Raw genomic sequence first — 26,204 nt, 5'->3', positions numbered from 1 at the left:
GGCCGGGCGGGCGCGCGCGCGGCGAGCGAGGCTCCCGCATGCGGCGGCCGCGAGAGCCACGAGGCGCGCGCGCATTGGCTGGCTCGCCAGGGCGCAGCGGGCCGCTCCGCTGCGGGCCGCGCAGCCGCAGACGCGCTCGGCTCCGCGGCCGGGCCTGCGCCCCGCCCTGCCGCCACCTTGGGGGAAGGCGACTGGGGCGGCCTCCCGCGCCTCGACCAATCCGGAGGCGCCGTGGCGTGGAAGCCGCGCGCTGATTGGCCGCGGCCGGGCTCCTCCCCGCCGTCTCTTGGTCCGCGGCGCGTGAGGAGGCGCGGCGGCCAGTTGGCTTCGGATTCCCGGCGGAGGTGGAGGCGGCCCAGCCCTGTCGCGACCCGAGAGTGCGCGCAGCGAGGGCGGCAGGAGGCGGCCCGCCCGCCCCGCGTCGGTCCGCCTGCGTGGGCGCGGCGCCTCGCCCGGCGGCGGCGGGTGCTGCGTCACTTGCCGTCCGCTCGGCGCCCCCTCCCCCCGCGCGGGTGTCCCGCGCCTGCCCGTCCCCGGAGATGTCCGAAGGCGATGCTAAGCACCAGGGGCCTGCCGGGGCCGGGCCCGGCGCCGACCCGAAGCCCGAGGCCGCGGCGCCCGGCCTGACCTCGATCTCGCCCGCCATGGCGGCGGCGGCTCCGGAGGAGGAGGAGGAAGAGGAGGAGGAGGAGGAGAGCGAGGACGAGTCGGAGATCCTGGAGGAGTCTCCCTGCGGACGGTGGCAGAAGCGGCGGGAGGAGGTGCTTGGCAGCCCTGCGGCCTCCGCGAGTCTGGGCCGGGCGCCCGGAGCCGGCCGAGCCGTGGGCCGACCTGTCCCGAGTGCGCGCGCGTCCCGGCCTGCTCTGGCCTCGGCCTCGGGGTGCTCCTCGGGGGCCTTCGCAGCTGCGCCGCGGGCCGGGCCGGGCCGGGCAGGAGCGAGGGCGCCCCCCGCGCGCCCGGCGGCTGGAGGGGGCGCGGCCGTTCCCGCCGCCCGCAGCTGGGGTGCCCGTCGCGCGGCGGCTCGCTGTGCGCCGAGGAGCTCCGGCGGGCCTCCCGCCCAGGGAGCCGCCAGCCTCGGGGGGCGCCTGCCCTTGAGCTGCTTCCTGCTCTCCTGCCTGGGGCGCAGAACGTGGCTCGGCCCCTCCTTCCTAACGCTGTGCATCATCGGCCCGCCATACTCGGCCGATTTCTCCGGATGTACGAAAAAATGCCCCCGCCACGACCGGCTTCGCCGGCTGGCTGCTCGCCGTGCGCTCTCCCCGCGGGTGGCTTGGGAGCCCCGGCCCGGTGGCGAGGCGTGAGGTCGCCCGACGAGTGCGGGCGTCGCGGCTGAGCGACGGGGCCGAGTCCTCGAGGACCAAAGTCCTCTTTAGAGATGCGCCTGGGGCCGTGTGCCGGTGGCAGGCGTGCGGAGAGCTTATTTTAATGTGAAGGTCTCACTGTGGGCAGCTCGGCCTTGGAGGTGTTTCAGCCGTTGGGGATGGAGGGAAACGGAGCAAACGGTGATAAATCACCAGATGGGCTCGCTGGAGGGTGCCCGGCAGCTGAATTTGGCCCCCCAGCCTGAGATTCTGCACTCTGATATATTCTGTTGGAACTGGCTGCCAAATTTAGCGGGATGACCCAAGGGAGGTGGGTATCTCGTGAGTATGGGAAGAAGGGGCCACCCCTTTCGGGTTGCCTGCTCCTGATGGAGAAGTGGAGCAAGTAAACAGATTGTTATCTCGATTAAGAGAGAACTTGTTGATATGTGTGTTGTGTGCAGAGGGAGAGAAGACTAGTTGCTTATAAAGAGAAAAGTTTTTTTGTTGAAGGAGTAATATAGGTACAAAAGTAGTAAATTTTCTGCATGTATCATCTTCGCCCTCATAATTTCTTGAGCATCTGTGGGTTTTAGTTCACAAAAGTATGTGCATAATTTAGGGTATTCTTAAACGTATTTTAGTTTATTCTTGAGAGTAAAACTTTCTCAAAGCCACATGCTAGATAACAAGTAAAAAGCATATAAACTGCATTTTATAGATATATCAGTATTTTTAGCAAATGAATATCTGGTTAAAATACTGTAAATCAGTGTAGAGATATATTGTATCAATAAAACCTGCAAACTACAGATTCTGGGAAACCCAGTGAACACAGTGGGTCTTCAAAGTCTGCCAAAAAAACAACCTGGCAAGCCCCAAAGGGAGCTGATGCGAGTGCCGCAGGACCCTCACTGGAAGGGCTGTGTGCTTGCTAGCCCAACAGCCTTGGCAGGCAGGGTGGGAGGCTTTTTGGTGGTGACTCCAGAATGCAGGCAGGCTGGTACAGGAGAAGTTGGCCCATCGGCTGCTTTGGATCCAAGTATTTACTGCGCTTGAGAACAGTTATGCAACATCTTGCAGAAAAGTGACACGGAAAAATTTTGCATTTATTGCACAAAAACCCATGTTACAACAAACAAAAGTTCCAAAATTAGTGCAAAACCTAATCAACACAAGAAGACTTAACATGGATCCTAAAAGCAGCATAATTCAGAAAGGGTAACAATTCTCCCATCATCTCCACAAAAACAGCTTGCATTAAGCAGGCCATGACCAGTTTCCTGGGAAAATACTTGCATTTTTTGCCTGTTGTCAAAAAGATGACAGTGTCAGTTCCAGCGGAGTTTACTTGTACAGAGAATTCCACAGGAAAAGTAAACCATGATTCCCTTGTTTTAGTAAGTATTGTAACTACAGATAAATTCTGAATTCATGCTTCTGTCATGTGCCATTGAAAATACATGCAGGATTTGAGCACATTTCTTACCAGTGGAATTTGCATTCATAAAGTCCATAGTTGCTTTTGCTAAAGTTTTGTTTGGCGCTTCATGGACCTCTAAACAAGGAATGCTTGTACAAACTGAAAGAGACTTTGCAAGAATTTGGTGTGTTAGTTTTGAAACACACAGTGGTTGTTCCATGCAGAATATGGGAGAATGTGGTGGTAGAGCAGGCAGGACAGAAACAGGACCTTTCAGTCTTACCTTCATGAATAAGCTGGTACACAGAGAAGGAGGTGGGCACTCGGATCTCCTGGTTCTGTGCCATTTAGAGCTTTCTAGGTTAACGTGGGAGCTTTGATTTGTTCTTGGAAATGGACTGGTGGCTGGTGTAGCTGTTCTTGGGCTGCTAAATACGTTCTGGATCATTGGGCCTGGTTAGTGACTGTCACTGCAGCTCCCCTGGCTGAGCAGTCTCTAGGCAGCCCTGTTGGGTAGTGCTGTCCATTTGAATGAGAGGCTACTGAGCCACAGATAACGATCAGCAACCTTTCAACATTTCTCTGGGGTGCATTTTTCAGCCTAATTGCCTCCCCAGCACTCTCACACACACGTGCGCACCCCCTTTTCCTTTGCCTATATCTAGAGTCAGTCTGGAGAGCATCAGTTTGGGAACTATAAACTTCCCCTCCAGCATGTGGTTGGGAGAGATGGGGACCCTTGTTGAGCTGACCAGTGCAGATGAATTGAGGAGAAGAGGGAGAACGGCCATTGCCCCATTGTGGCCTGTGGGGTGTTGAGATCTTCAGCCCATGGAGTGTTGGTGGGGAGGTGGGCATCCTGGCACAGCACCATGGGCTGTGTAGGCTCTGCTGGGCCTGAGAGCCCGAGGCCACCTGCAAATGGATCGACTAATGCTCTCCTCCTCTTGGGAGCCCCCCCCCCCAGTTCAGAGGTAACCAACTTGGGTTGTCTTAGCAGCACTGAACTGGCTTGTTGAGGTAGAATTTTGGTAAACGTGTGGTCCATTCTCATGACAGCTTTCCGTCAGACCTCACGCAAGGTTAATAGTACCACATTATTACCGATGGCGTCAGGAAGGATAGGGTAAGGAATTAATTGAGGTTAGCAGAGGATGCTAAGGACAATGAAGAGGCTTTCAGATACGTTCAGCTATTCAGCGGGGATGGCAGGATGACGACACATGACAAAAGGCAGAACTGCTCAGTTCCTACTTTGGCTCAGTCTTCTCACAAAAGAGAAAACAACTTGAAAACAGCACAGTGAATACTCGAAGCCCAGATGGGTTTTTCAAGAGCAAATCTAGCCAGACTTACTGGATTTCATTTTTTTCATTGAGTGGGCTGTGGGAATGCTGTAGATATAATCTCTCTTGCCTTCAGCAAAAGCTTTCGACAAAGTGTCCCATGTTGTTCTGATTAGCAAACTTCTAGTTAGGGTTGGATGGAGCAGCTGTCAGGTGGATTCACAGATGACGACAGAGGCAGGCTCCAAGAGCACGCCTCAGTGGCACCTTCTCAAACTGGGGAGAGGTACCAAGTGGAGTACCAGAGTTCAGTCCTGGGCCCAGTGCTCTCCAACGTTTTTATTCATGATTTTAATGAGGGAGTGCAGGGAACGATGATCAGACCTGCAGATGACATAAATCTTGGTGGGATAGCGAATACCCTGGAACTCAGAAATAAGAATCAAGGGGACCTTGATGGGTTGGAGTGCTAGGCTGAAAACAACAGAATGAAATTCAGTGCAGACAAATGCCAAGTTCTGCACCTGGGAGAAGAAACCAAATGCTTGTTACAAGATGGGAGATCCTTGGCTCAGCAATCCTGCAGGTGAGAAGGATCTTGGCGTTGCTGTAGATCACACGCCAGAGTCAACAGTGCTCTGGCTGCAAAAAGGGCAAACGCTGTTTTAGGCTGCATTAGCAGAAGTGCCACTTCTGCATGCCGTGAAGTGCCAGTTCCCACCGGTTAGGCCTCATCTGGGGTCCTGTGTCAAGTTCTGGATGAGAAAGATACAGGCAAGGTGGAAAGGATTCAGAAGAGGGCGATGAGAATGATTCAGGGCCTGGAAACAAAATCCTATGAGGAGGGATTGAATGAACTGGGCATACTGAGCCTCGACAAGAGAAGACTGAGTGGGAGATCAGGGGAGATCCGATAGCACCTTACAAGTACTTGAAAGGCTGTCAGAAAGAGGAAGGACAGGCTCTCTTGGTCACCCCAGAGTGCAGGACACAGAATAATGGACTCAAGAGATGGGAAGACAGAATTCGGGTGGACGTCAGGAAAAATTTCCTGACTGTTAGAGCAGAACAACGATAGTTCCAATACCGTAGGGGGACTGTGGGTTCTCGCACCCTAGAGGCATTCAAGATGCAACTTCACAGCCATCTGAGAGGGGTGGCTTATCTGGGGGTCATGCACTGAGCAGGGGTTTGGACCCTGTGGCCTTCTGGGCCCTTCCAACTCTGCTGCTCTGATTTCCTGATATGCAGGCTCCCCCATCGGCTCGCTCCTTTGAGACAAGCCATTTCGGAGCTCTCGCTAGCTTGCTTCTTCACGTGCTGAGTCGGCTTTGCTCTCAGCTGCAGCTGTGCTGGGCAGGTGGCTGATCCCTTGACAGGTCGGTTCTGCGGGAGGCAGCTGGAGGCAGCCTTCCTCGCCACAGTCCCTCCCTGAGTGGTGACCTTTCGTTCTGCTGTTCTGCCTCCAGGTGAATCAGCGCAATGTTCCAGGCATTGACAGTGCCTACCTGGCCATGGATACAGAAGAAGGCGTGGAGGTGGTTTGGAATGAAGTCCAGTTCTCTGAGCGCAAGAATTTCAAGCTTCAGGAGGTTGGTGGGACCGGAAGAAGGGTGGTGAGCAGAGACCCCCGTGGCAGCAGCGAGGGGCCCTGCAGTTCCCCAGGGCCTTGCTCCCTTCGCAGCTGCCGTGGAGGGGCTCGCGTGGGCCGAGGGCCGTGCCAGCCCTGCCCCCTGCGCTCCGGGTGGGGCCTGATGCTGCTGTGGTCGCTGTTGCAGGAGAAGGTCAAAGCAGTCTTTGACAACCTGATCCAGCTGGAGCACCTGAACATTGTGAAGTTTCACAAGTACTGGGCCGACGTGAAGGAGAACAAGGCCAGGGTAAGTGGGTGACACACGTCCTTTCGCACACTTCCCCCGCTTCCCTTCCTGCTGGGCTTGTTCCAGCCCCAACGCCCTCTTTCCCCTGGCCAGGTGATTTTCATTACGGAGTACATGTCCTCCGGCAGCCTGAAGCAGTTCCTGAAGAAGACGAAGAAGAACCACAAGACCATGAATGAAAAGGTGACCCTGCCCTTTACCCCAGGGGTCCCGGTGGTGCTGGGGCTGTGAGACGCGGGGGCTGCCTCTTGCCCCTGAGACCCTGCCGCTGCAGGGCCGGCACTCGCAGGCCGGCCAGCCAGCCAGGGGGCCTGGCTGAAGGGCAGAAGGGAGCGGGGGCTTGGCAGCGGCCACGCTTTCTTGGAACACGCTGGTGAGCCTCGGCCTTGTGTTGCAGGCCTGGAAGCGCTGGTGCACGCAGATCCTTTCGGCACTCAGGTAGGGGCTGGAGGAGGCGGTGCTGCATGGCAGCTCCCCCTTGGCAGCCTTGGGCCCCTTTCTCTGAACTTGGGCCCTGAGGACGATGAAGTGATCTCGGGCTCCTTTGAGCAGCTGAAGGAAGGGAAGGTTCTCCCTCGGGAACCGACTGCCACAGCAAGCAGGGGTGCTGAGACACGCACACATGCACAGAGCCAGCTGCGGGGTCCATTTTGCTGTCTGCCCCGCACCAGTTCCCTTCTCTCCTTGCCCCTCTACACTGAGAGGGACTCCCCTGCTCCCGGCGTCTCTGGCAGCATCAGGCACGGTGAACTCCGAAGCTGGCCTTGCACTGGGGGTACCTGGTGGGGCTGCCGCCCTGCCTCAGAGCCCTTCCTGTCTCACCTTTCCAGTTACCTCCACTCCTGTGAGCCCCCCATCATCCACGGCAACTTGACCTGTGACACCATCTTCATCCAGCACAACGGACTGATCAAGATTGGCTCTGGTAAGGCTGCTGGAGCTCCGCCCGTGGACACCGTGGGGGTGAGGAAGGGGGCAAGTGGGCAGCAGTCCCTTGCCACAGCCCTGGGAAGGGGCGGGTCCGGGGCTGGGAGCAGCCCTCCCGCCACCGCTTGCCCCGGCCCTCATTGCTGTGGTCTTCTGGAAACCCCTGAAAATCCCTGCTGCCCCACAGCCGCTGCTCCGGCCTCTCCTGCCCTGCGCTTTGTTCCTGGCTGAGCCAGAGTGGAGACTCAGCTCTGCCCTCTGCGCAGGGGAAGAGCAGAACGCTGCAGCCCGTTTGCCTCTCGGGGCTCCCTGGGAGGGGTACCCCCCACCTTTTGTAGCTTCCATGCTGGGCTTGTGCTCGCGGCACCCAAGTGGGGACGGAGGCCCTCGAGAGGAAACCTTCAGCCTCCCGTGACTGGCCTGAGAGCCCTCCGTAGGCGGGCAGAGGCTCTTGCCCACGTCGCAGCACCTGCAGCTGCTCTGCTTCCCGGGTGTGCATTTGTGTGCTGGCCACGTACGGATTTTCTGGGGTGGTGGGTCATGCCAGTTTTGTTCCTGGAACCCTCACTCCTCTTCAGGGCTCCTCAGACAGCTCCCTCCCCTCCTCCTGCACTGACACCCCTTGCTCTGTGGCATGTGTGGCACGGAGTCGGAGGTCCCTTTGCCAGCACACTCAGCAGAATAGTGATTCCTGTCTTAGGGCCCTCCTCCCCAAGAGTGTGTCTAATCTTCTTCAAGTTGCCTAGGATGAGGGTCGCCACTTGCCAGACTGCCGCTTGCTTGCAGGAAAGTTGGCTGCCCTGGAGAGCTGCCCAGGGAACAAGTACTTCCAGGGCTGGGGGGCGGTTTTGGGGGTGCTGCATGTGGGGCTGCAGATCTTTGTAGCATCGAGTCCTTGAGCAAAGGCTTGCAAAGTGCTCCGTCCAGCCTTTATAGGCTGTGAGAAGTGTGGAATTTGGCCTTCCAGGATATCTGGCCAAGTTCGCGGCCTCCAGCAGCAACAGGCTGCTCCTCCCAGGAAATGCAGCCCTGCTGGCAGCTCCCGGCCTTGCCTCTGTGCACAGGCATCCTGTCTGGGCTGCCGGGCTGGTCCCGCCAGCTTGGCGGGGTCTCCCGGCTTCCACACACGTGTGTGTCCCGCTTCAAACGCCACCTCTGGCGTTGCATTTACGCTCGTTTCCTGCCTTTCCTCAGAAGTTGATCGTGGCAGGTTCACTGGTTTTCGTACTTCCCTTTTATGCAAACCTCCTAGGAAACCCACTTGAAGGGCCTTGTAGGCCAGTATCAAAATTTCTAAAAAAAAGAAAAAGGAAAGAAAGGAAATAAAAGACCCCAAAATCCTGTTGGATGGGTTCCCCATTCTGGAGGTGGTCATTTCAGGCCACTGCCCCCCTCACCACAGGGATGGTGCTTTGATCCACAGTGACACTGGATTAACTGAGCTCTCCGCAGGGACCGTGCCTTGGTGAGGAGAGCTTCCGGTGCAGCCAGTCTTGGATTAACCAGCCTGGCCTTTTTCATACCTTTGGCTGGGGGTGCTGGGTGGGGGGAGGCCCCCTTGCTGTGGGGCCGTCCCTGCTCTGAGGGCCACGTCCAGCGGTTCTCTTCTGTGCCTGTCTGCACGGTCCCCTGTGCGGGAAGAACACGCCTGAGGACATTCTGGGGCCCAGCAGAGCAGGCGAGCGAGCCGTGGCCGCGCTGAGGAGAGCTCTCCCTGCGCGTCTCGGCTGTGGGGCACAGGCAGCAGGCCAGCAGGGCCGGGCTCCTCCACGCGGCAGAGGCTGGCCTGCTGAAGGCGGCAGCCTTTAGCCTCCCCGAGCAAAGCGAGAGACACGGCCGTCAGTGCAGGAGGCATGGGGCACCGAGAGCTCAGCAGAGCTTCCTGGACTGCCTTTTCTGAGAGGAGCTTTGCATGGCTGGCATCCTGTGCTGCTTTTTCTCCGAAGGATCTGCCCGCACCTGGACGTGGGAGCCCTTTGGTACGTCATTATGCTGAATCCCACCAAGGGGAGCAGGCCACATGCCTGCTCAGCCAGTGACCATCCTGCGGATCACGGTCAGGAAGCAAGATGTGCCTGCCTGGATGCAGGATTGTGCCTGCCAGGCGCCGCTCAGGAAGGAAGAGGGGCTGGCGGCACCTGGCAGGCCTGGCCGGGAGTGCCGCGCGGGCTTGGCCCCAGAGCGAGTGCAGAGGATTGCGCGCTCCTTCCTCAGCCGCGGGCGACTGCTTCTGGCTCCCTCTCATGGGAGGACTTGCTGCTCGGGGCTAGGGGGCTCCCGCACGTTCGTGACCCACCCACACGCCTGCTGTGCCAGGCCGCTGCGTAACCGGTCGGGTCCCAGCAGGGCATGGCATTTCTTCCTGACGTTGGATCTGGGGCACTTGTGAGGCAAGAGGACGCCCGGAAGCGTCGCTGGGGCTGAGAAGGCCGGGGCCGGTGGTGCTGCTTGGGACAGCCGGGCGCATTCTCGTCCTTTGCCCCGCTTCCCCACACGTGGGCTGTGGCTGCGGCGATTTGCCGTCCTGATCCTCCCGTCGCCCTGCTTCCCCAGCGCACTCCTTTCAAAGGTCCCCCCCCCCGCCTCTCTTGCCTGCTTTGTTCTTTCCTCCACGAGAATGTCTTTGGCAGCTGAAGCAAGCGGCTGAGCCAGGCCCTCCTGCCCCTTCCCTTCATCCCTCCGCCGATGCCCGGGGGCCCCTTGCTCCAGCCCCGGGGGCAGGCAGAGCAACTCCTCCAGGAGGTTCCCAGAGCTGGGTGGGGCAAGAGCCTGGCCGTGATGTGCACGGGCTCTGAGTGTGCATGCATGTGCGGGTGCACAGCCTCCTGAGTGGCGGGGGGATGCACGGCAGAGGCTGCTGGGGGCCTCCTCCAGCGGGCGCTTCGTGTGGCCTTGCGCTAGTCGGTTCTCTTTGCGTGGGTGGTTGAGCTGGGCAGGCTCCCAGTCTGGCTGCCCTGTGAACCCCAAAAAAAGCGATCTCCTCTGCCCCCCCGCCGCTGCTCGCGATGCTGGTCTGCTGGGAGAAAGCCCTCCCTTGCATTTGGCTTGAGGCCCGAGGGGCTGCTCCCTGAGAATGGGGCGAGTGGCCCGTTGCCACCATGCCAGCCAGGGGCCAGTAGGTCGAGGCCTCCCGGGGGTGAGCAGGGCCTGCCCCGAGAATCCACCGGAGACCCTGGAGGAGCAGGATGGGCCCGGGGGCGCCCCTTGCTCCCGCCTGCCCCACTGCTGCGGTGATGCTGCTGCAGGGGCAGAAGGCCGGCAAGCCGACTGCTCAGCACTCGAATCGTGGCCTGCCATGGCTTCCTCCTTATAGGCTACCCTCTCTCTCTCCCCCCACCCTCCCTCCCCGTCTGTCCATCCGCCCGTCTCTCTTTCTCTCCCACCCCCACCAACAGTCTTTCATAGGATTTTTGCTAATGGTGAGCAAATCCCTCTGCTGTGTGACTTAACTGTGGCTCTCCCCCGTGTTATCTATAGTTGCCCGTCTGCATCTATAGATAAAGTTCGCATTGAGCATCAAGTCTATGTTTACAGAGCTCCCCACACTCCTGGTGTCCCCCTTGCGTACGAGGCTGGCCGGTGAGGCCCTCCTGCGTGGCTGGGCCCGTTGGTGCTCCCAGGGAGTCGCTGCCGCCCTCGCCTGCTGCTGCGTGCTGCCTCCTGCACGTGGCCGCCGCTCCCCATTGCTGAGCTGTTGCCGCCGGCGCCCTGTGCCTGCACATGGGGAGCCGCTTGCTGCCTGGCCGTGGGTTCTGTGCTCGCTGGGCTCTGAGCTCGTGGCCAGGGGCCTGGGGGACCAGGGTGCGCACTGGCTCTCTGCCCCCCGCAACTCTGCTTGGCCTCACTGGGGTGTCTACCTGGAGAGCAGTTTCGCGATCCCTGTTGGGGTTTTGCCGGATCGAAGCAGCTGGGCTGGCCCCTGCGGCTTTCCTCTCGTGCTGCCACCTCCCACCAGAGCCTTCCGAGGCAGCGGGGCCTCTGCCGCATGGGCACCGGGGGCAGGCAGGGCAAGGCGGCCCTGGGAAGGCCCCTCCTGCCTGGAGGCCTTGGCGCCTGCCGGCAGGATCGCATGGAAGAGGACCCATCTTGAGAGGAATCGGCCCCACTGCAGGGGGCGTGGGGCCAGCCGAGGAGAGACGTGGCCTGGTGCAGGCAGGCCTGGCGATGGCCCCGGGGCAGCATTGCCCTGGCCAGGCGGGAGGACATGGCCCAGCTCAGGGTTGGGGTCTCGCCAGGACCGGGGCAGGAGGGAGCTGGGTGGCGCGTGCCCGCGGAGGTGGGCGCCACCGCTGCCCTGGCCACATGCGGCGGAGGGCCGCCTCTTGTCTGGCGGGGGGCAGGGGGCCGCCCTGGGAGGGAGGCACAGCTCTCCCGTCCGTCTGTGTGCTTGGCTGGTGTGCGGTCGCCCTGCCCTGGCTGGGGCGAGGGCCTTAGTGAGTGCTGCTTTGCAGTGCCCAGCGGGTGCCGCGTCTGCTGGGGCCGGGTTGCAGCCCCCCGGAGGAAGGCGCTCGCAGCGGGGGGGTGCCCCGACCCAGCTTGTTGCTTGGGCTCTGGTGGCCTCACTGGCCCTGAGCGCCTCCTTCCAGTTTTTGCAGGGTCCCCGCTGTCCCCCTGCCTGGGCAGGGACTCCGTGGTCTGTGCTCAGGGAGCCTTCGAGGTCGACCAACGGCCGTGTGCGCCCCGTGAGGCTGCCTTTGGGGAGGGCTGGCGCTGCAGCTCGTGTGAAACGCAGCAGCCGGGCTGCAGCCGGGAGCAGAGGGCCAGAGTGCGGAGCAGCAGCTCTGGCCTCCCTGCGGCAACTGCCTGGGTGCCTCCGGGTGCTGCTTTTGACCCGCAGAGCCAGCTCGGCGCTGCAGCGCCTCTCTGAATACGGCCCGCCCCACATGCCGCGCTCATCCGAGGCCCTTCGCCAGGTGCACAGGCTGAGGGCCTTGAATTTTTCTTGATCATTTGATATTGTGTTTAGATGCACGTGTGTTTCGGTGTGTTGTGTGTCGATGTGTTGCATATACAGGCAGTCTCTGAGTTAGGAACATCCTGTACGTATGGATGAACTGCCGTAAAGCCTATTTTTTAAAATTACTGTGGCAAATTGTCAGAGAGGAAGCAAAGGAGGAGAGAGGGGAGCCTCCAGAGTATCATCACAGGGAGAGGGGAAGTGGGAGGGTAGCGAAGGGGCCTCCCAAGCTTGCCCACCTGGAGGGGGAGCTATCAGGCGTTTCCGTGCTGCAGAGATGGTGCTGGTCAGGTTGGGCCGCCCCCCCCCCCCAGAGGTCCTTGCCATTTTCAACGTAAAGCCAGTTTTCCATCTTTCCAGGAGTGGAGCTTGTTCGTAACCCAGGAGCTTCCTGTATATGCTTTTTTTCATGACTGTTTGGGTTTTCAGTCTCTAAGTTGCCCAGAGGGCTGTGGCTCTTGGGCAGTATAGAAATGCAGTGAACGGAATGAAGAGGCGTTAGCCCAAGGGAATTGCCGGGCACTGCTGACCTGCCTGCAGTCCAGCTGGCAGGGCTGGTGTGCTGCGTTAAGGAAGCGCACCGTTTGGGACCGAGCCGTTTGCCCCAAGAGGCTGGGGCAGGAGGGAGAGGCCCGCCCGGTCTGCCACTGCTTGTGCGAGGGACCGAGTGGGAGGGAGGGAGCTGCCGTTCACCAGCTCAGTCGCACGGAGAGGGGCTCGCCCGTCCACGTCGCGGGGCAGCCCTGCAGGCCCAGGGCAGAGAGCGGCTCTTGCTCGGCTGTATGAGCAAGTGGGGTGGGCTTCTGCATGTGGGGGCCACAGCTGGAACACAGCTGCTTCTGCCCACGAAGCGCAGGATATGGAATTGAAACATTCCTCCTGCTCCAGCCCCGCAAAGTAGCGTCTTTGATTCAGTTCCAGGCTTGGGCGGGAGGCAGGAATGACGCCACCTTTCTGCAAGTGGCAGGTGCTTCCGCAGGCAGGGAAGGTCCGGCTCTTTTTGCATGACTTGCCTGACTCGCACACCTGGCCAAGCCGTCTGTCCGTTCGCCTGAAGGCAGGAATAGAGCCGGCGTTGAGGAGTGTCGCAGCAGCTTTGCTCAAGAAAGGGTGTTTGTTCTTGCCGATACAGAAAACAGGAAGAGACAGAGCACGGGCAATGAAGGCTAGCCAGGATATTGTAGTGAGTGTAAGCAAAGGCCAAGGGCCTCTTGATCTCCCAAATTGCTTGTAGATGTTGGCATTTGTGTGTACAGAAATAACCTCTCCGAAGAACCGTTTCTGTCTCTTGGAGACAGAAACTCGGAAACAGGCATCCTCACAGCACATGGAAGTAAAATGCTGTGTGCTCGTCCCCAGAGGGGGCCCATGGGGCCCCAAAATCATGGTCAGACTTGGGCATTCCAGCGGAGCTTTTGTGATGCGCTGGGCATCGTTGTTACTGCAGGCGAACCGGCGCTTGACGCTCGGTATTTATGTCCAGCTTGTTCGGGCAAATGGCAGCAGCCTTGAAAATGCCCCCAGGAGCCGAGTGTGTTTCTTCTATGTGGGATCCTTGCCTAAAAGGTCCGTGGCTGCTTGTTCTGAAGTTTTATTTGGAGCTTTGTGGACCTTGGAAAAGGAAGTCCCGCCTGACCAAAGAGAGCCTCTCGAGGCTCTGGCTCGTCTGTTGCCGACATCTGATTTTTGCCGGGTGCAGAAGGCGCTGGGGCATTGCTGGGCGCACCGCAAGAGGGCCGTGGGGTCGAGGTCTCACAAGCTGCCAGGCTGCAGGGGGCCCTGCGTTGCACCGGAGGTCTGCAGCGATTCTGCGTCGCTTGAAGTCTCGCGGCCGTGAGCCCCGCAGTGGCCGGGGGTCCTGTGTGGTGGTGATGCCTGGCCGTGCGCGCGCCAGCCTCCGCTTGGCGGGAAGGTGCTGCCGCCGCCAGCTTTGAGCCTCACACCGTGTCTGGGATCCGTGTGCTGGTCCGGCATCCTCTGGTTCCTCCCGAACCCTCGTTGCCTCTGCGCATCTCGCACGAGGGGCCGCTTAGGAGGCAGGCCCCATCCGCAGCGCTCCCCTGCAGGTCACCCCAAGGTTGTCAGGGCCCAGGAGCCCTAGGGGTCTCTTGGACGACAGAGGGACTTGCTTCCATGGAAAGGCAGGATGTCGGCCTGTCTTCCCCTCCACCTCCAGAACAGGAGAGCAAAGGCCGGGGCTGCTCTCTTGCGGATGGCTGGGCGGTGGCCTTGCCCTTTGCCTTCAGCTGCTTTCCCCTGGGGGGAGCCCTTCCCGTCCCTCTGCTTTCCCCGTCATGCCTGGAGTGTGTTTGTGTCTGGGAGAGGCTGAAGCTGCCTGCCGCTTCCTGGCCACACCTCGGAAGGGAAGCCTCGTGATGGCCTGTGCCTTGCTGTCCGCCCCCCCCCCCCCCCCCGTGTTGCTTTGCATGCAGGAAAGCTGCAGGGGTAGCAAAGCGGGTGGGGGCAGTTCTAGAGTCTGCTCTTGATGGGGGGTCAGGCGGGGGCGGTCGGTGTGAACCTGGTGCTGGAACTGCCCAGCCCCAGAGTGGGGAGTATCCACCCCATGGGAAGCTGCTCTGAACGTGCCTCCCTCCAGATCAGGTTGCCTAGGAACAAGGCCGTGTGTTGAGGATCGCCGGGGACATGCCGGCTGCTGTGGCACGGGGCAACGGGGTGGCTGGCGAAGCCCTGCAGCGGTGTGGGAAACCTCCCACTTCACCAGCCGGCTGAGCCGCCGTCAGAGGAGTGGCCATCCGGCCGCTTGCCTTCAGCTCCCGGGCTTCCCTCGTTGCCCACGCGTGTGTCTGAAGCCTTTTCCCTCTTCGGGCTGCCTGCAGGGCACTCTGGCTGAGCCTGGCGCTGACCGGGCCAGCGAAAGGGCCCACCCCCTGCCCCCGGCCCCTCTCTGAGCCGGGTGCCCCTTCTCTTTCCCTCGGGCCAGGCTGGGGTGCCGGGCACGGGCAGCGTAGGAGCAGGCGGGGTGGCGGCGGCGCTCGGCCTCCGCTGGGCTCCTTTGCCGGGGCGGACGGGGAAGGGGCGGCCCCACAGGCGGGAGCAGCCTCCGAGCGGCCTGCCCTCTTGCCTTGCAGTGGCCCCAGACACCATCAACAATCACGTGAAGACCTGCCGGGAGGAGCAGAAGAACCTGCACTTCTTCGCCCCGGAGTACGGGGGTACGAGAGAAGGGCGCCCTGGGGGGGGTGCAGGGTTCATTCAGTAGGGCCCCCGCCCACCCCTGCTGCCCAGTGGCCCTGCAGGGGGTCGCTGAGCAGCTCGGGGGCAGAGCGGGTGGAGTGGCTGCGGGGGCCTCCGGGCCACGCTGCAGGCAGGGGGTGGGCTGGCCTCCCTCGGGGCTTCTCGGGCTTCGGCCTCCCCCGCTTCCCTGACTGCGATTTTGTCTCCCAGAGGTCGCCCACGTGACCACAGCGGTGGACATCTACTCTTTCGGGATGTGTGCACTGGAGGTGAGGCGAAGGAAGCTTATGGGGAGTGCCGCCCCCTCCCCCCCGGCCTGCAGGGCAGGACTGCTCTGGCCTCGTCGCTGCATCCAGCGCCCGCCCGGAGACAGCTGGAAATGTGCGGAATGCAGACGAGATGGGCCTAAAGGGAAAGGGCAGAGGCCTCGAAGTGGGGCCTGCAGCGCCCCCCCCCCCCCCGTAATGTGGGTGGGCGGCACCCCCGTCCGGAAGGGGCCTGGCTGGCCCCCTGTGGGGACGTCCCAGCTTTGCCCCTGTGTCTTTGACGGCAGCTCTTGGGGTGCCGCTGCTGGGGTGGGGAGCAGCCCCCCACTGCATGGCCAGGGGGCGATGCCGCTGAGCCTGGGCTCTGCCTGCACAGATGGCCGTGCTGGAGATCCAGGGAAACGGCGAGTCGTCCTATGTGCCGCAGGAAGCCATCAGCAGTGCCATCCAGCTGCTGGAGGACGCCTTGCAGCGGGTAAGGCCTTCCCTCCCTGGGGCTGGCCCACGGCGTGGCCCCCCCCCCGCTTCCTCCTGCTCTGCCTCCCTCCCTCTCCCTCTCTCTCTCTCTCTCTCTCTCTCTCTCTCTCAGGAGTTCATCCAGAAGTGCCTGGAGCCACAGCCCAGCAAGCGGCCCACTGCCCGGGAGCTGCTCTTCCACCAGGCTCTCTTCGAAGTGCCCTCCCTGAAGCTCCTGGCAGCCCATTGCATTGTGGGCCATCAGCGTAAGTGTGGAGGTGGCCCAGAGCCCCATGGGGCCGTGCCCACGCCTTGCCTCGCGGTGCTTCCTCCCTGCCCCCAGGTGCTGTCGCTGGTGGCCGCTGCCGCTTCTTGTGCCGCCCGAGGGCTGGAGCCTTCCCCTCACAAGGAACCCCCCACGGCTCCTGGGGACGGGCCGCCTCCTCCCTGTGCTCCGCGTCCTGCCCCCTCTCTAGGTGGCTGCTTCCAGTCGGCCTTGCACTGCATTTCCAGATTTTATTTTTGTGGGAGCTTTGGCTATTGGGCAGCACAGAACGGGGCAAAATGCGCACATGGGGGAAGATTGCCTGTCGATTCATAACGAGGGGCCATTTTCTTCCACTTTGAAGGGGCTTGGCTGGTGCTGCTCGCCCTCCATCTCCAACTCCCATTCTGGGCGGGGCGGGGGGGCAGCCCAAATGTCTTGTGCAGCTGAACAAAATGCCGAGAATGCACCCCCAAAGGCCATGCTCTGGCGCTCTGCAGCTTGCTTGTCCTTCTCAGTATCTTTTCCAGTCTGCACTCTTTTTCGAGAATTGCCACAGAATTGGTTCTGCAGGCAGTTGCACCACAGACGTGCATAAGAGCGTCACAACGGCTTTTGCTTTCTGCCCCTTTCCTTGTGGACCCCGACACAGAATTTGCCACCATACGCGGAGCCAGCGTTTCTGCTGGGCTCCTCAGTGCCCCCGCTCTGACTCCCCCCTCGACGAGGTGAAGCCGGAATGGTTCCCCCCAGGGTGAACCAGCACGTACCGCCATCCTCTCCTCCGCCGGTCATCCTCTGTTGCCGAGTGCCGTGCTGGAGCGTGGCCCATGTGCCTCACCCGGTGGCTCCGCTCATTTCCACTCTGGGTCCTTTGCGAGCGAGTCGAATTGCACAGCCGAGCTCCCCCATCCTGCAGGCCTCCCCCCCACTCGCTCCAGGGGTCCTTCGCTCCTCTCGGCCTGGCTTTGTTGGGGCAGTGGGGTGGGGGGCCCTGCCAGACCGCCCCGTGCCCTCCTTTGTCTCCGGCAGACATGATCCCCGAGAACGCCCTGGAGGAGATGACCAAGGACTTGGACATGAGCGCTGTGCTGGCGGAAATCCACCATGCCGACCGCGAGGGAGTCCGAATGATGTGAGGCTGCTCTGAGGAGCTGTGGGCAGGGCGGGAGGGCGCTTTCTGGAGTGGGAGACCCCCTGGCCCCGGTGGGGGGCAGCGGGCAGGGGCTGGACCCGGGCCGTCACCCAGCCGCGCCCTCTGAACTGGGGTCTTCCCTTTCATAGCTTCTCCCAGTCCCCGGCACTGGAGCTGGACAAGTTCCTGGAGGACGTGAGGTGAGCCGCATCCCTCCCCCAGCAGGGAACGGGCGGTGCTCTTGCCCCGCTGGGGCTGTGGCATGTGGCCGCTGCGGGGTGCGGAGTGGGGCCAGACCCTTCTGTGTGTGCCCCCAGGAACGGCATCTACCCGCTCACGGCCTTCGGCCTGCCCCGCCCTCAGCAGCCCCAGAAGGAGGTGGTGACCTCCCCCATCGCCCCCCCCTCCGTCAAGACGCCAACGCCGGAGCCCGCGGAAGTGGAGACTCGCAAGGTGAGCGAGCGAGCGAGCGAGCGAGCGAGCGGCCGAGCCCGGCACTGCGCCTGGCGTCCCCAGGCCTGGCTCACAGCCGCCGTCCTTCTCGTCCGCAGGTGCTGCTGATGCAGTGCAACATTGAGTCGGTGGAGGAGGGCGTGAAGCACCACGTACGTGCCGGGCCGGGGCATGGGGCCGGGGCCGGGCACTCGCCCTTGTGGTCGCCGGGGGCAGCTGCCCACCCGTGCCTGCTCTGCCCGGCTGGCTGTGGGCGGCAGCCACCTCGCAGAGGGCGTGCAGATGGCGCGCTGGTGCCCCAGGGTGGGACTGAGGACGCCCTTGTCTCTCCCCTGGCTAGTTGACACTGCTGCTGAAACTGGAAGACAAGCTGAACCGGCACCTGAGCTGTGACCTGCTGCCCAGTAAGTCGCCGGCCCCCCCGCCCCGCTCCGCTCCGCCCCCCGCCCCCCCACCCCAGCCACACGGGCTGAACGCTCACCGCTCTCCTCCCCAGGTGACAACATCCAGGAGCTGGCAGCCGAGCTGGTCCAGCTGGGCTTCATCAGCGAGGTGGGTTTGGGCCTCGGGGCGGGGGGGCTGCTGGGCCGTCGGGGTGGCCGCCCTGCCCTGCCCTGCCCTGCCCGCGCTGCTCACGCCCCCTGCCTCCCCACAGGCTGATCAGAGCCGGCTGAGCTGTTTACTTGAAGAAGCGTTCAGCAAGTTCTTCTACTCGCGGAACGGAGCGCTGGCGGCCGTCACAGTGTCGTCGTAGTGGCCCTGCTCTGCCTCCGCGCCGGGCGCTCCCCACCGGCCACCACCACCGCAACCCTTGCCGGCTCGGCTGTGCCTCCCGCTGCACTGCGGCCGGCCCCGCAGACAATCGCCGCCACGGCGGGGGGCAAGGTGGGGAGGGGGCTGTGTGCCTTGTCAGTATTATTCCCCCCGTGGCCAAGGGCCTCCCCTCCCCTCCCCTCCCCTCGCGGACTCACCTGCATGGAGTTCTCTTTTGCTTGAATTGTACAGTTTTTGCACAGCAATGAGATGTCTGTCGTCTTATTTAAGGAGGGAGGGAAAGGAGGAGAGCAGAGTCGGCTCCTGCCCCACCCCTCCCTGCCCCTCCACGTCACACCCCCCAGCTCCCCCCCACAGCCCCCCTCCCCAGCCGCCTCCCTTCTGCACCCCCCTCAGCTGTGCTGCTTGTCCCGGTTGCTCAGCGAGGGGCGCTTCCTGGGCCATGGAGGAGGATGGAGCCGCCGCACGCTCCAGCCACGGGAGGCCGCTGCGGCTGGCGTGTCCGCGTGGCTGAGCCTGCTCCGTTTCCTGCCAGCGTGTTGGCTGGGCGCCTGCAGACAGCCCTCCCCATCACTGGCAGGGCAGGGGGCGAGCTGGTCACTGAAGCGCACCCCCTTTCTTGTGCGGGGCCTCCCCAAATGTTGTTTCTGTTCCTGTTTTTAATAAACTGTTTTGTAAAGAAGCGGCGGCCGCCTGTTTGTACCGAGTTTGCCCTTTCCAGGGATCGGCCCTGGTTGGCTCGGCGGGCTCCTCCGGGAGGTTCAGCCCTGCTGGCTTTGGGGGAAGGAGCCGCTCACATGGTTGTGGGGCCTGTTCAGTCCCCTGAAGCCTGTTCTGGCTTGGGGCCCGACTGGAGGGCTTCTGGGCATTTGGTGGCTAACGGGGCCCCTTATGGGGTCGGTCAGGGCTGCCGCAAAGGGTGGGTGGCGTGGCGGCCGCTGGAGCATCTTGAGCTCGAGGGCTGCCATTACTTGTGGGGAGGGCTGCGCGTGCCGCCCGCCTCTTCCCGGCGTGTGGCTTCTGCCCAAGATTTTGCTGTCTGCACCCTGCGTTGCTCACAGGCTGAAGCCATTCCTGATGTCAGGAAGGACTAGGAGCACGCTCTCCATGGGGTCAGTGCAAGCGGAATGGCTTAATTACCAGAAAATGGAGGAGCCCCCCCCCCCCCCCCCGCCGTGCCTCCCCGGCTCTCTCAAGCTCTCGTGCTGCTTACAAAAAACGCATTTCCATGGGAAGTGACGTGAACAGTGAAAGAAGCAAGGCCAGGCACATGGGAGCCCCTGGCCGCTCCTCGGGCCTGGGCAGCCGGAGGCCCTCAGGTGTCTTGTCCTGCTGCCTACAATGCTTCGCAGTGGGCTGGGCTGCCCCATAGAATCACCCCAGTCGAGTTGGAAGGGGCCACGAAGGCCTCAGTTCTGTCCTGCTGCCGCTGTTGCAGGTCACCAACCGATGCCATCCCACTCAAATGGCTGCCCTGCTTCTTTCTGGATATCTCGTGTGTGAGAGACCATCACCTGTCCAGGAAGCTGGTTCCACTCTAGCATTGCTCAATTGGAGAAAGCTTTTCCTGACATCCAGCCTGAATTTGGGTTGCCGTAACTTGAATTGATTATTCAGTGTCCTACACTCTGGCATCAGCAGGAGGAGATCTTCCTCTTTGTGACAGCCTTTGAGGTCCTGATAGAGGGATATCATGCTCCCCTCCGTCTTCTCTCCAAGGCTGAACATGCCCAGTTCTCCCAGTCTCTCCTCACAGGGCAGTGTTGCCAAACCCTGCATCATTTTTGTTGCCCTCTGCTGGACCCTTTCTAATTTTCCTGCATCTTAGAAACAGAAAAACATAGAAAACAGCGAGTCAGGAGGGGCCTCCCAGGCCATCTAGTCTGACCTCCAGCACCAGCCAGCTCTGCTCACGACATGCCCACCATGCGCACGTCCAGCCTATCCTTGAACACCCACACCAATGGGGCCTCAGCGACCTCCCGTGGAAGCCCATTCCACACCCTTGGGGTCCTGTCAGGAAGTGCTTCCTGGCATCCAAATTGAACCTTGGCTCCCTGAGCTTTGCTCCATTGGGGTGCATCCTGCCTTCCTCTGCAGGGGAGAACAGTTCTCTCCCCACCTCCATGTGACACCCCCCTCACATACCTGGATGTCGCCAGCAGATCCCCTCTGAGTCTCCTCCAGGCTGAAGAGACCCAGTTCCCTCCGTCTCGCCTCATACGGCATCCCCTGCAAACCGGCCACCAACCTTGTGACCCCAAGCTGCACTGACTCCAACCTGGCTATATCCTTCCTGTAATGAGGGGCCCAGAACTGAGCACAACGCTCCAGTTGCGGGCGCACCAGAGTCGTGTAGAGTGGTAGTAATACCTCTCTTGATCTAGAAGCCACACTTGTGACTATGCAACCAAGGGTGGCGTTCGCCCTCACACTGCTGGCTCATGTTCAGCCTGCAGTCACCAGCACCCCGAGGTCCCTTTCACAAGTGCTGCTCTCCACCCCTTGTCCCCTATTCTGTACTTATGACAGCTATTCCTATGTCCCAAGTGCAAGACCTTGCACCTTCTCCACATTGAATGCCATCCTGTTGTCTCCTGCCCACTTCCATAGTCTGTCCAGATCCTTTTGGATCTGGACTACCTGCTCCTCAGTTGTGGTCACTGCTCCAGTTTTAGTGTTGTCTGCAAATTTGTTCAGCAGACTGTTCACCCCTTCTTCCATGTCGTTAATGAAAAGATTAAACAGGATCGGCCCCAGGACAGAGCCCTGGGGGACCCCGCTTTCTTAAATCTTGGTGCCCAGAACTGGACACAGAATTCCAGGTGAGGTCTGACTAGTGAGGTGTATAGAGGAACTACTACTTCTTGTAATTTAGAAGTAATACTTCTGTTAATGCATCCCAACATAGCATTTGCCCTTTTGGAGGCTGCATCGTATTGTTGGCTCGTGTTTAGCCTATTGTGCACAATTACTCCAAGATCTTTTTCTTGTTCAGTTCTGTTGAGCCACGTATTCCCCATCTTGTATCAATCCATTTGGTTTCTCTTTCCAAGGCAGAGGACTTGGCACTGGTCCTTATTCAATCTCACTATGTTGCTTTCAGCCCAGTGTTCAAGATCGCCCTGGATCTTCACTCTATCAGGGTGTTTGCTACTCCACCGTTTTGTATTGTCTGCAAGTCTGATTCTCATTCATTGCCTCACGCGAATCATTCATAAAGATGTTGGAGAGCACTGGGCCCAGGACTGAACCGGCAGCACCCCACTCGTTACCGCCATCCAATCTGAGAAGGTGCCAATGATGAGCACTCTTGGTGTCCAATTCAGCAGCCAATGTTGGGTCCACCTAGTAGCTTTTCCATCTAGTCCAGTTTTTGCTAATCTGCTTATCAGGATGCTGTGGGGCACGTTTTCAAAAGCATTGCTAAAGTCAACGCGGGTCAGTGTCCCCTCTGTCTGCTCAGGTTGTCAGCCAGTCAAAAATGGAGATTAAATTAGACTGACAGGATTTATTCTTGATAAATCCATGCTGGCTTTTTTCAGTTCCTGCATTTTCTTGGGTGCTTGCAGACTGATATTTAATAATTTGCTCCAGAATTTTTCTAGGGATTGATGCCAGCCTAATTGGTCTGCAGTTTCCAGGTTCATCTTTTTCTCCTTTTTTGAAGATGGGGACGACGTTCGCCCTTCTCCAGTCGTCTGGCACTTCCGTTTTCCAAGATTTATTGAAGATAATAGCCAGTGGTTCTGAGAGTTTCTCCGCTAGTTTTTTTATGACTTGGGTGAAGTTCATTGGGCTTAGTTTTCAACATGTTTGTTTGAAGCTTTTATAAACCATCCCTATACTAGTGTCCCGGGGTGGTTTACAACAAGTAAAATTAAAATTAAAGTAGCACAAAATGCAGTATAAAACACATTAAAACCTAATTAACATTAAAATTATGGGAGAATGAAAAAGGTTTTCACCTGGTGCCAAAAAGCAGCGTTGGTGCCAGGCAAGTGTCTCTGGGGAACACATTCCCCATCATCAGGGCGCCACCACAGAGAAGGACCTCCACATAACCACCCTCATCTCTTCCAAGGAGGGCTCCCAAAGACAGACCTGCCTCAGATCTCAAGGGTGTATAGGGAAGGAGGCACCCCTTCAGGTATTTAGGACCCAGGCTGTTTAGGGCTTTATTGGTCATCATCAGCACCTTAAATTGGGCCCAGACTTCAATTGACAGCCAGTGTAAGCGGTAAAGGACCAGTGTGAATTCCTGTCAGTCGGTTTCATGTGGATGTTAAAAAGCATGGGGGACAAAATGGAACCCTGTGGAACTCCATGGCAAAGTTGCCATGGCACAGAGCCACAATCCCCTGGCACCACCATCTGGAATTGGCCAGACAGGAGTGGAACCACTGCAAAGCAGTGCCCCCAACCCCCAACCCAGCCAGCCTATCTAGAAGGATACCAGGGCCAATGGTATCGAAGGCTGCTGAGAAGTCCAGGAGAACAAACAGGGACACACTCCCCCTGTCCCTCCCCCTGCACAGGGAGGGAGGCAGTGGCTTGCTCACTCGGAGATGGATTTGGACTCGCTGGGAGGACCGCCAAGGACATGGAAGGAGTCACATGAGCCCCACCTGCAGCTCTGGCCCCCTCCACCCACCAGAAGCAGCACAGTAGACGGAAGGGGACGGATTGCCCACAGCCAGCTAACAAGTCTCCACAGACGGGCTAAGCTTGCACCTCCCCAGAAGGCCACTGCTTTGTTGCTCAGCAGGGTGTCACAATAAGGAACGCACCGGGTCACCCAAACCAATGGACCTCCAGCCTGATGGTTTTGAAGCACAATCTTCCCATCTTAAGTCAGCCCGGTTAGCCATGCGGGGAGGTGCAGTGCAGCACAGCGGAAGATGGTGGCTCAGGAAGGCCGTGACTGCATCCCATGCGGAATGGCCAGGGCAAGCTTTCCAGGGTAGGAGGCCGGTGTCCCCGATTCTTCCCGAGACAGACTGGAGCCAAGCAGAGGCCTTCCCACAAGGCAAGCGCTGCCTAATCTTGGAAGCTACGCAGTGCTGGCCCTGGTTGATGGATGACTTAAAAGCTGCGAACAGCTCAGAGCTGTGGCCACAGGCAGCACAGAAGCGTAACGACGCGGGCACGAAGGGCGAGCCAGGCCACTTCTGAGGCAGCCGCCGCACGAGGGGTGCTCAAATCCAGCAGCACCTGGGAGACGCCCCCGCCTTGCCGGGCCTGCACCCCACTTGCGGACACGGCCCCCCCGCCCCCTCCAGGCGCTCGCCCGTGGCCCAGCTGCTCCACCAGGGCAGCCGAGAGGGCCTCCGGCGAGCAGGGCGCTCTCTGGACGGCCGCCCCTTGCGCTCCGTGGGGCCAGGAGCCTCGGAGGAAAGGCGGAGGCGCGTGAGGCCCAACAGTGCAGGCAGCTGGGCGGCTCCACGTCGGGGAGCAGGCAGCCGAGTGGCGGGGCCCCGCGCAGCACTGCCGCTGGTCCCACCCTTGGGCGGGCAGCTCCCGCAGCTGCGCCCCACCCGCGGCAAGCGCCCGCCGGAACGGGAGGCCAGATGGTTCTCGACCTCCGGCGAGCGAGCAGGCTCGGCTCCGCACCAGCGCGCTTGCGCCTCTGCACGGGTCCCATGCACGTTGAGCGCGCAGGGGCAGGTGGGCCAAGGCAGCGGCGGGCGGGTGGCGGCCGGCGGGGGGCGTTTTGGGGGGGGGCGGGAGCGGGGGGGGGGGGGGGCAGGGGCGCCTCTGCTGGGCCTGGCTGGGCCCTTTGGGCCTTCGCGGCCGGCCTCCGTGGCTGCACCATGTACCGGCGCGACTCCCCGCATGCGCTCGTAGACCTCCTGCAGCCCGGCTGGCCTTGCGGGCCGGGTTTCACTCCTGGCATGCGCTCCAGCGGCACGTGCCACCCGCCCCCCAGTGCCAGCTTTTGCCCTCCTGGGTCCCTCGGCACTTGCTGGCTGGCTGGGGGGCTCTGTCGCCTTCCGTGGGCAGCATCCGTTGCCTGCTGTGCTTCTCCGGGTGGGCGGCGGGGGTCAGAGCCACAGGTGGGGCTACTGTGTCCCCTTCCATGGCCGGCGGTCCTTCCAGGCAGCTCTTCCTGTGCTCTTTGCTGCCCAGACCAACCCGCTGAGCTCAGGGCCCGCTCCATGCCGCCTTGCGAACCTCAGCCAAGCGTGGGGTGAAACATTCCCCAGAGAGGGCCGCCTGGCACCGTCTTGATCTGTTTTTCAGCGCCAGGTTAAGACCTTTTTATTTAACCAATATTTTAATGATAAAAATTAATTATTATTAGAATTATTTTAACTTATTTTACTAATTAATTTTATGTATTTCAGTCATGCCAGATCTCATTCATTATTGTTCAGGATACATATGTTATTATTTATTGTTGTATTTATAGATTGTTGTGAGCTGTCCAGAGACAGAAGTGACTGGATGGCCTAGAAAAAATCCTGAACTCTACCCTTGCAAGTGATGCCCAGCCTGTGATGAGCAACGAGTGTCCCCACCCAGCCAGCTGCTGTTCCATCCCCTTCCCAGGGCGGTGCTGCCCCTCTGGCGGCCTTCCTTGGCCACAGGCCCCACGGGCACTGCCTCTTTTGCGTGCTGCTGCTTCCCCACTGCCAGAGCAACTCGGCAGTGGAACCAGCTGCCCAGAGGGGTGGGGGGGCTGTCCCACACTGGAGGCATTAAAAGGAAACCAGGCAGCCCTCTGAGTGGGGTGGTGCAGCATGGTGCCCTGCAACAGCAGGGGGTGGACCAGATGGCCTTCATGGCCCCGTCCAGCTCTATTATTCTATGATTCTGTAAGTGACTCTCGCGTCCCCAGACCACTGGCTGGAAACGGAAGCCTGCACTAGGTGGCCTCGGTGGCAGGGCCCCTTCGAGCCTCCTCTGCCGGCACCCTGGCCCATGCCTTTAGGTCCCTGCGCCCAAGGTCTGGACAGGTTGAGAGGGAGGGACTGCTTGTCTAGAGAAGCCCAGAAACAAAATACTACAAACCATAATTTTAATAGGGGAGAATAAATAATGGCCCAAATAACGGCCCAGGAGCTCGTCACTGGAAGGAGAAGCTGGTGCTGGGCAGGCCCCCACACCACTGGCTGATGAATTTGAGGACTTCCTGGCAGGGTGGGCTGTGCGACATCTGCAAGGAAGGGTGAGAATTGGGCAGGCAGCGGCGATCCCCCGGGCCGCCTGGCACTTCTGTGCCCAGGTCGCGGGACTGCCTTCCTGCCCTCCCCGCCCATCCCCTTCACCTTGGCAGCCATCAGAAACTTGTTCCAGCTGTCCTTGTTGGCCTCTTTGCCGGGCCGCTTGAACTCCACCTTGTTCCTCAGCACAGGGTAGCCTGCGGGTGGGAGGTGGGGCTGTCAGGGTCCCTTGGGGGTAAAGGGGTGGCATGTCGCTCCCCAGCCCAGCAGCAGCAGCAGCCCAGAGGGCAGCTGCAGGGAGTAGTCCTCTGCATCCGCCCCTCCGGACCCTGGCAGGGCACACAAGGCCCGTCTCGGTAGAATGCAGCCTTGGGGCCCCACCAGCTGCTGCCTTGCATGGAGACGCCGCTGGCACCGCCATTCCAGCACTCTGCCCAAGGAGAGGCAATGCCAGACACAAGAGCGCCGGCGGCAGGCAGAACGGGGCCAGGCCACCAAGAGCCAAGCCTGCCGGCCCGAGCGTGTGAGCAGTCTGGAGGCTCGCCTCGAGCCTGACCGCAGGGGTGCCTCGCACGGCCACTGCAGGGCCCTGAAGGGAGGCCGGCGCAGGGCTGGCTCATCCGAGGGCTGCCGGCCGGGGGTGCGGGGTGAGTGGCAGACTCGGCACGTTCTCAGCGACGGCGTGTGGAGCGTGGCCACGCGCCTCCCAACTGCTTGCCT

At 60.6% G+C, this 26,204-nt stretch overlaps 2 protein-coding genes across 3 annotated transcripts in view; one reads left to right on the top strand and one right to left on the bottom strand.

The window, feature by feature from the left end:
- Positions 1-482: 482 nt before the first annotated feature.
- NRBP1 (nuclear receptor binding protein 1) lies at positions 483-19,000 on the top strand. 2 transcript variants are annotated; one of them, XM_044421087.1, is made up of 17 exons: positions 487-761; positions 5,480-5,602; positions 5,789-5,890; positions 5,984-6,073; positions 6,288-6,328; positions 6,721-6,815; positions 14,864-14,947; positions 15,180-15,238; positions 15,612-15,710; positions 15,825-15,957; positions 16,989-17,091; positions 17,241-17,291; positions 17,409-17,544; positions 17,643-17,696; positions 17,885-17,948; positions 18,041-18,096; positions 18,200-19,000. In XM_044421087.1, the coding sequence occupies exons 1-17, from the start codon at positions 540-542 to the stop codon at positions 18,296-18,298; spliced, it is 1,611 nt and encodes a 536-aa protein (XP_044277022.1). In that variant the 5' UTR covers positions 487-539; the 3' UTR covers positions 18,299-19,000. The 2 variants fall into 2 exon arrangements, with proteins under 2 accessions (XP_044277021.1, XP_044277022.1); XM_044421086.1 differs by having other exon boundaries at positions 483-761; positions 15,612-15,957.
- Positions 19,001-25,322: 6,322 nt separating this feature from the next.
- Positions 25,323-26,204, bottom strand: part of IFT172 (intraflagellar transport 172) — a 30,998-nt gene continuing 30,116 nt past the window's right edge. The window contains exons 46-47 of the mRNA XM_044421110.1: positions 25,590-25,681; positions 25,323-25,477 (exon numbers count right to left, since the gene is read on the bottom strand). Of these exons, the coding sequence (XP_044277045.1) occupies positions 25,388-25,477; positions 25,590-25,681 (182 nt within the window). The 3' untranslated portion in view covers positions 25,323-25,387. The remainder of the gene's footprint in view (positions 25,478-25,589; positions 25,682-26,204) is intronic.

This window comes from Varanus komodoensis, unplaced genomic scaffold (assembly GCF_004798865.1).
Source record: "Varanus komodoensis strain SLA01 unplaced genomic scaffold, ASM479886v1 scaffold114, whole genome shotgun sequence".
NCBI classification, from domain to species: Eukaryota; Metazoa; Chordata; class Lepidosauria; order Squamata; family Varanidae; genus Varanus; species Varanus komodoensis.
Note: the sequence above shows the minus strand (reverse complement) of the source record. Positions and strands in the feature narration are given on the sequence as shown.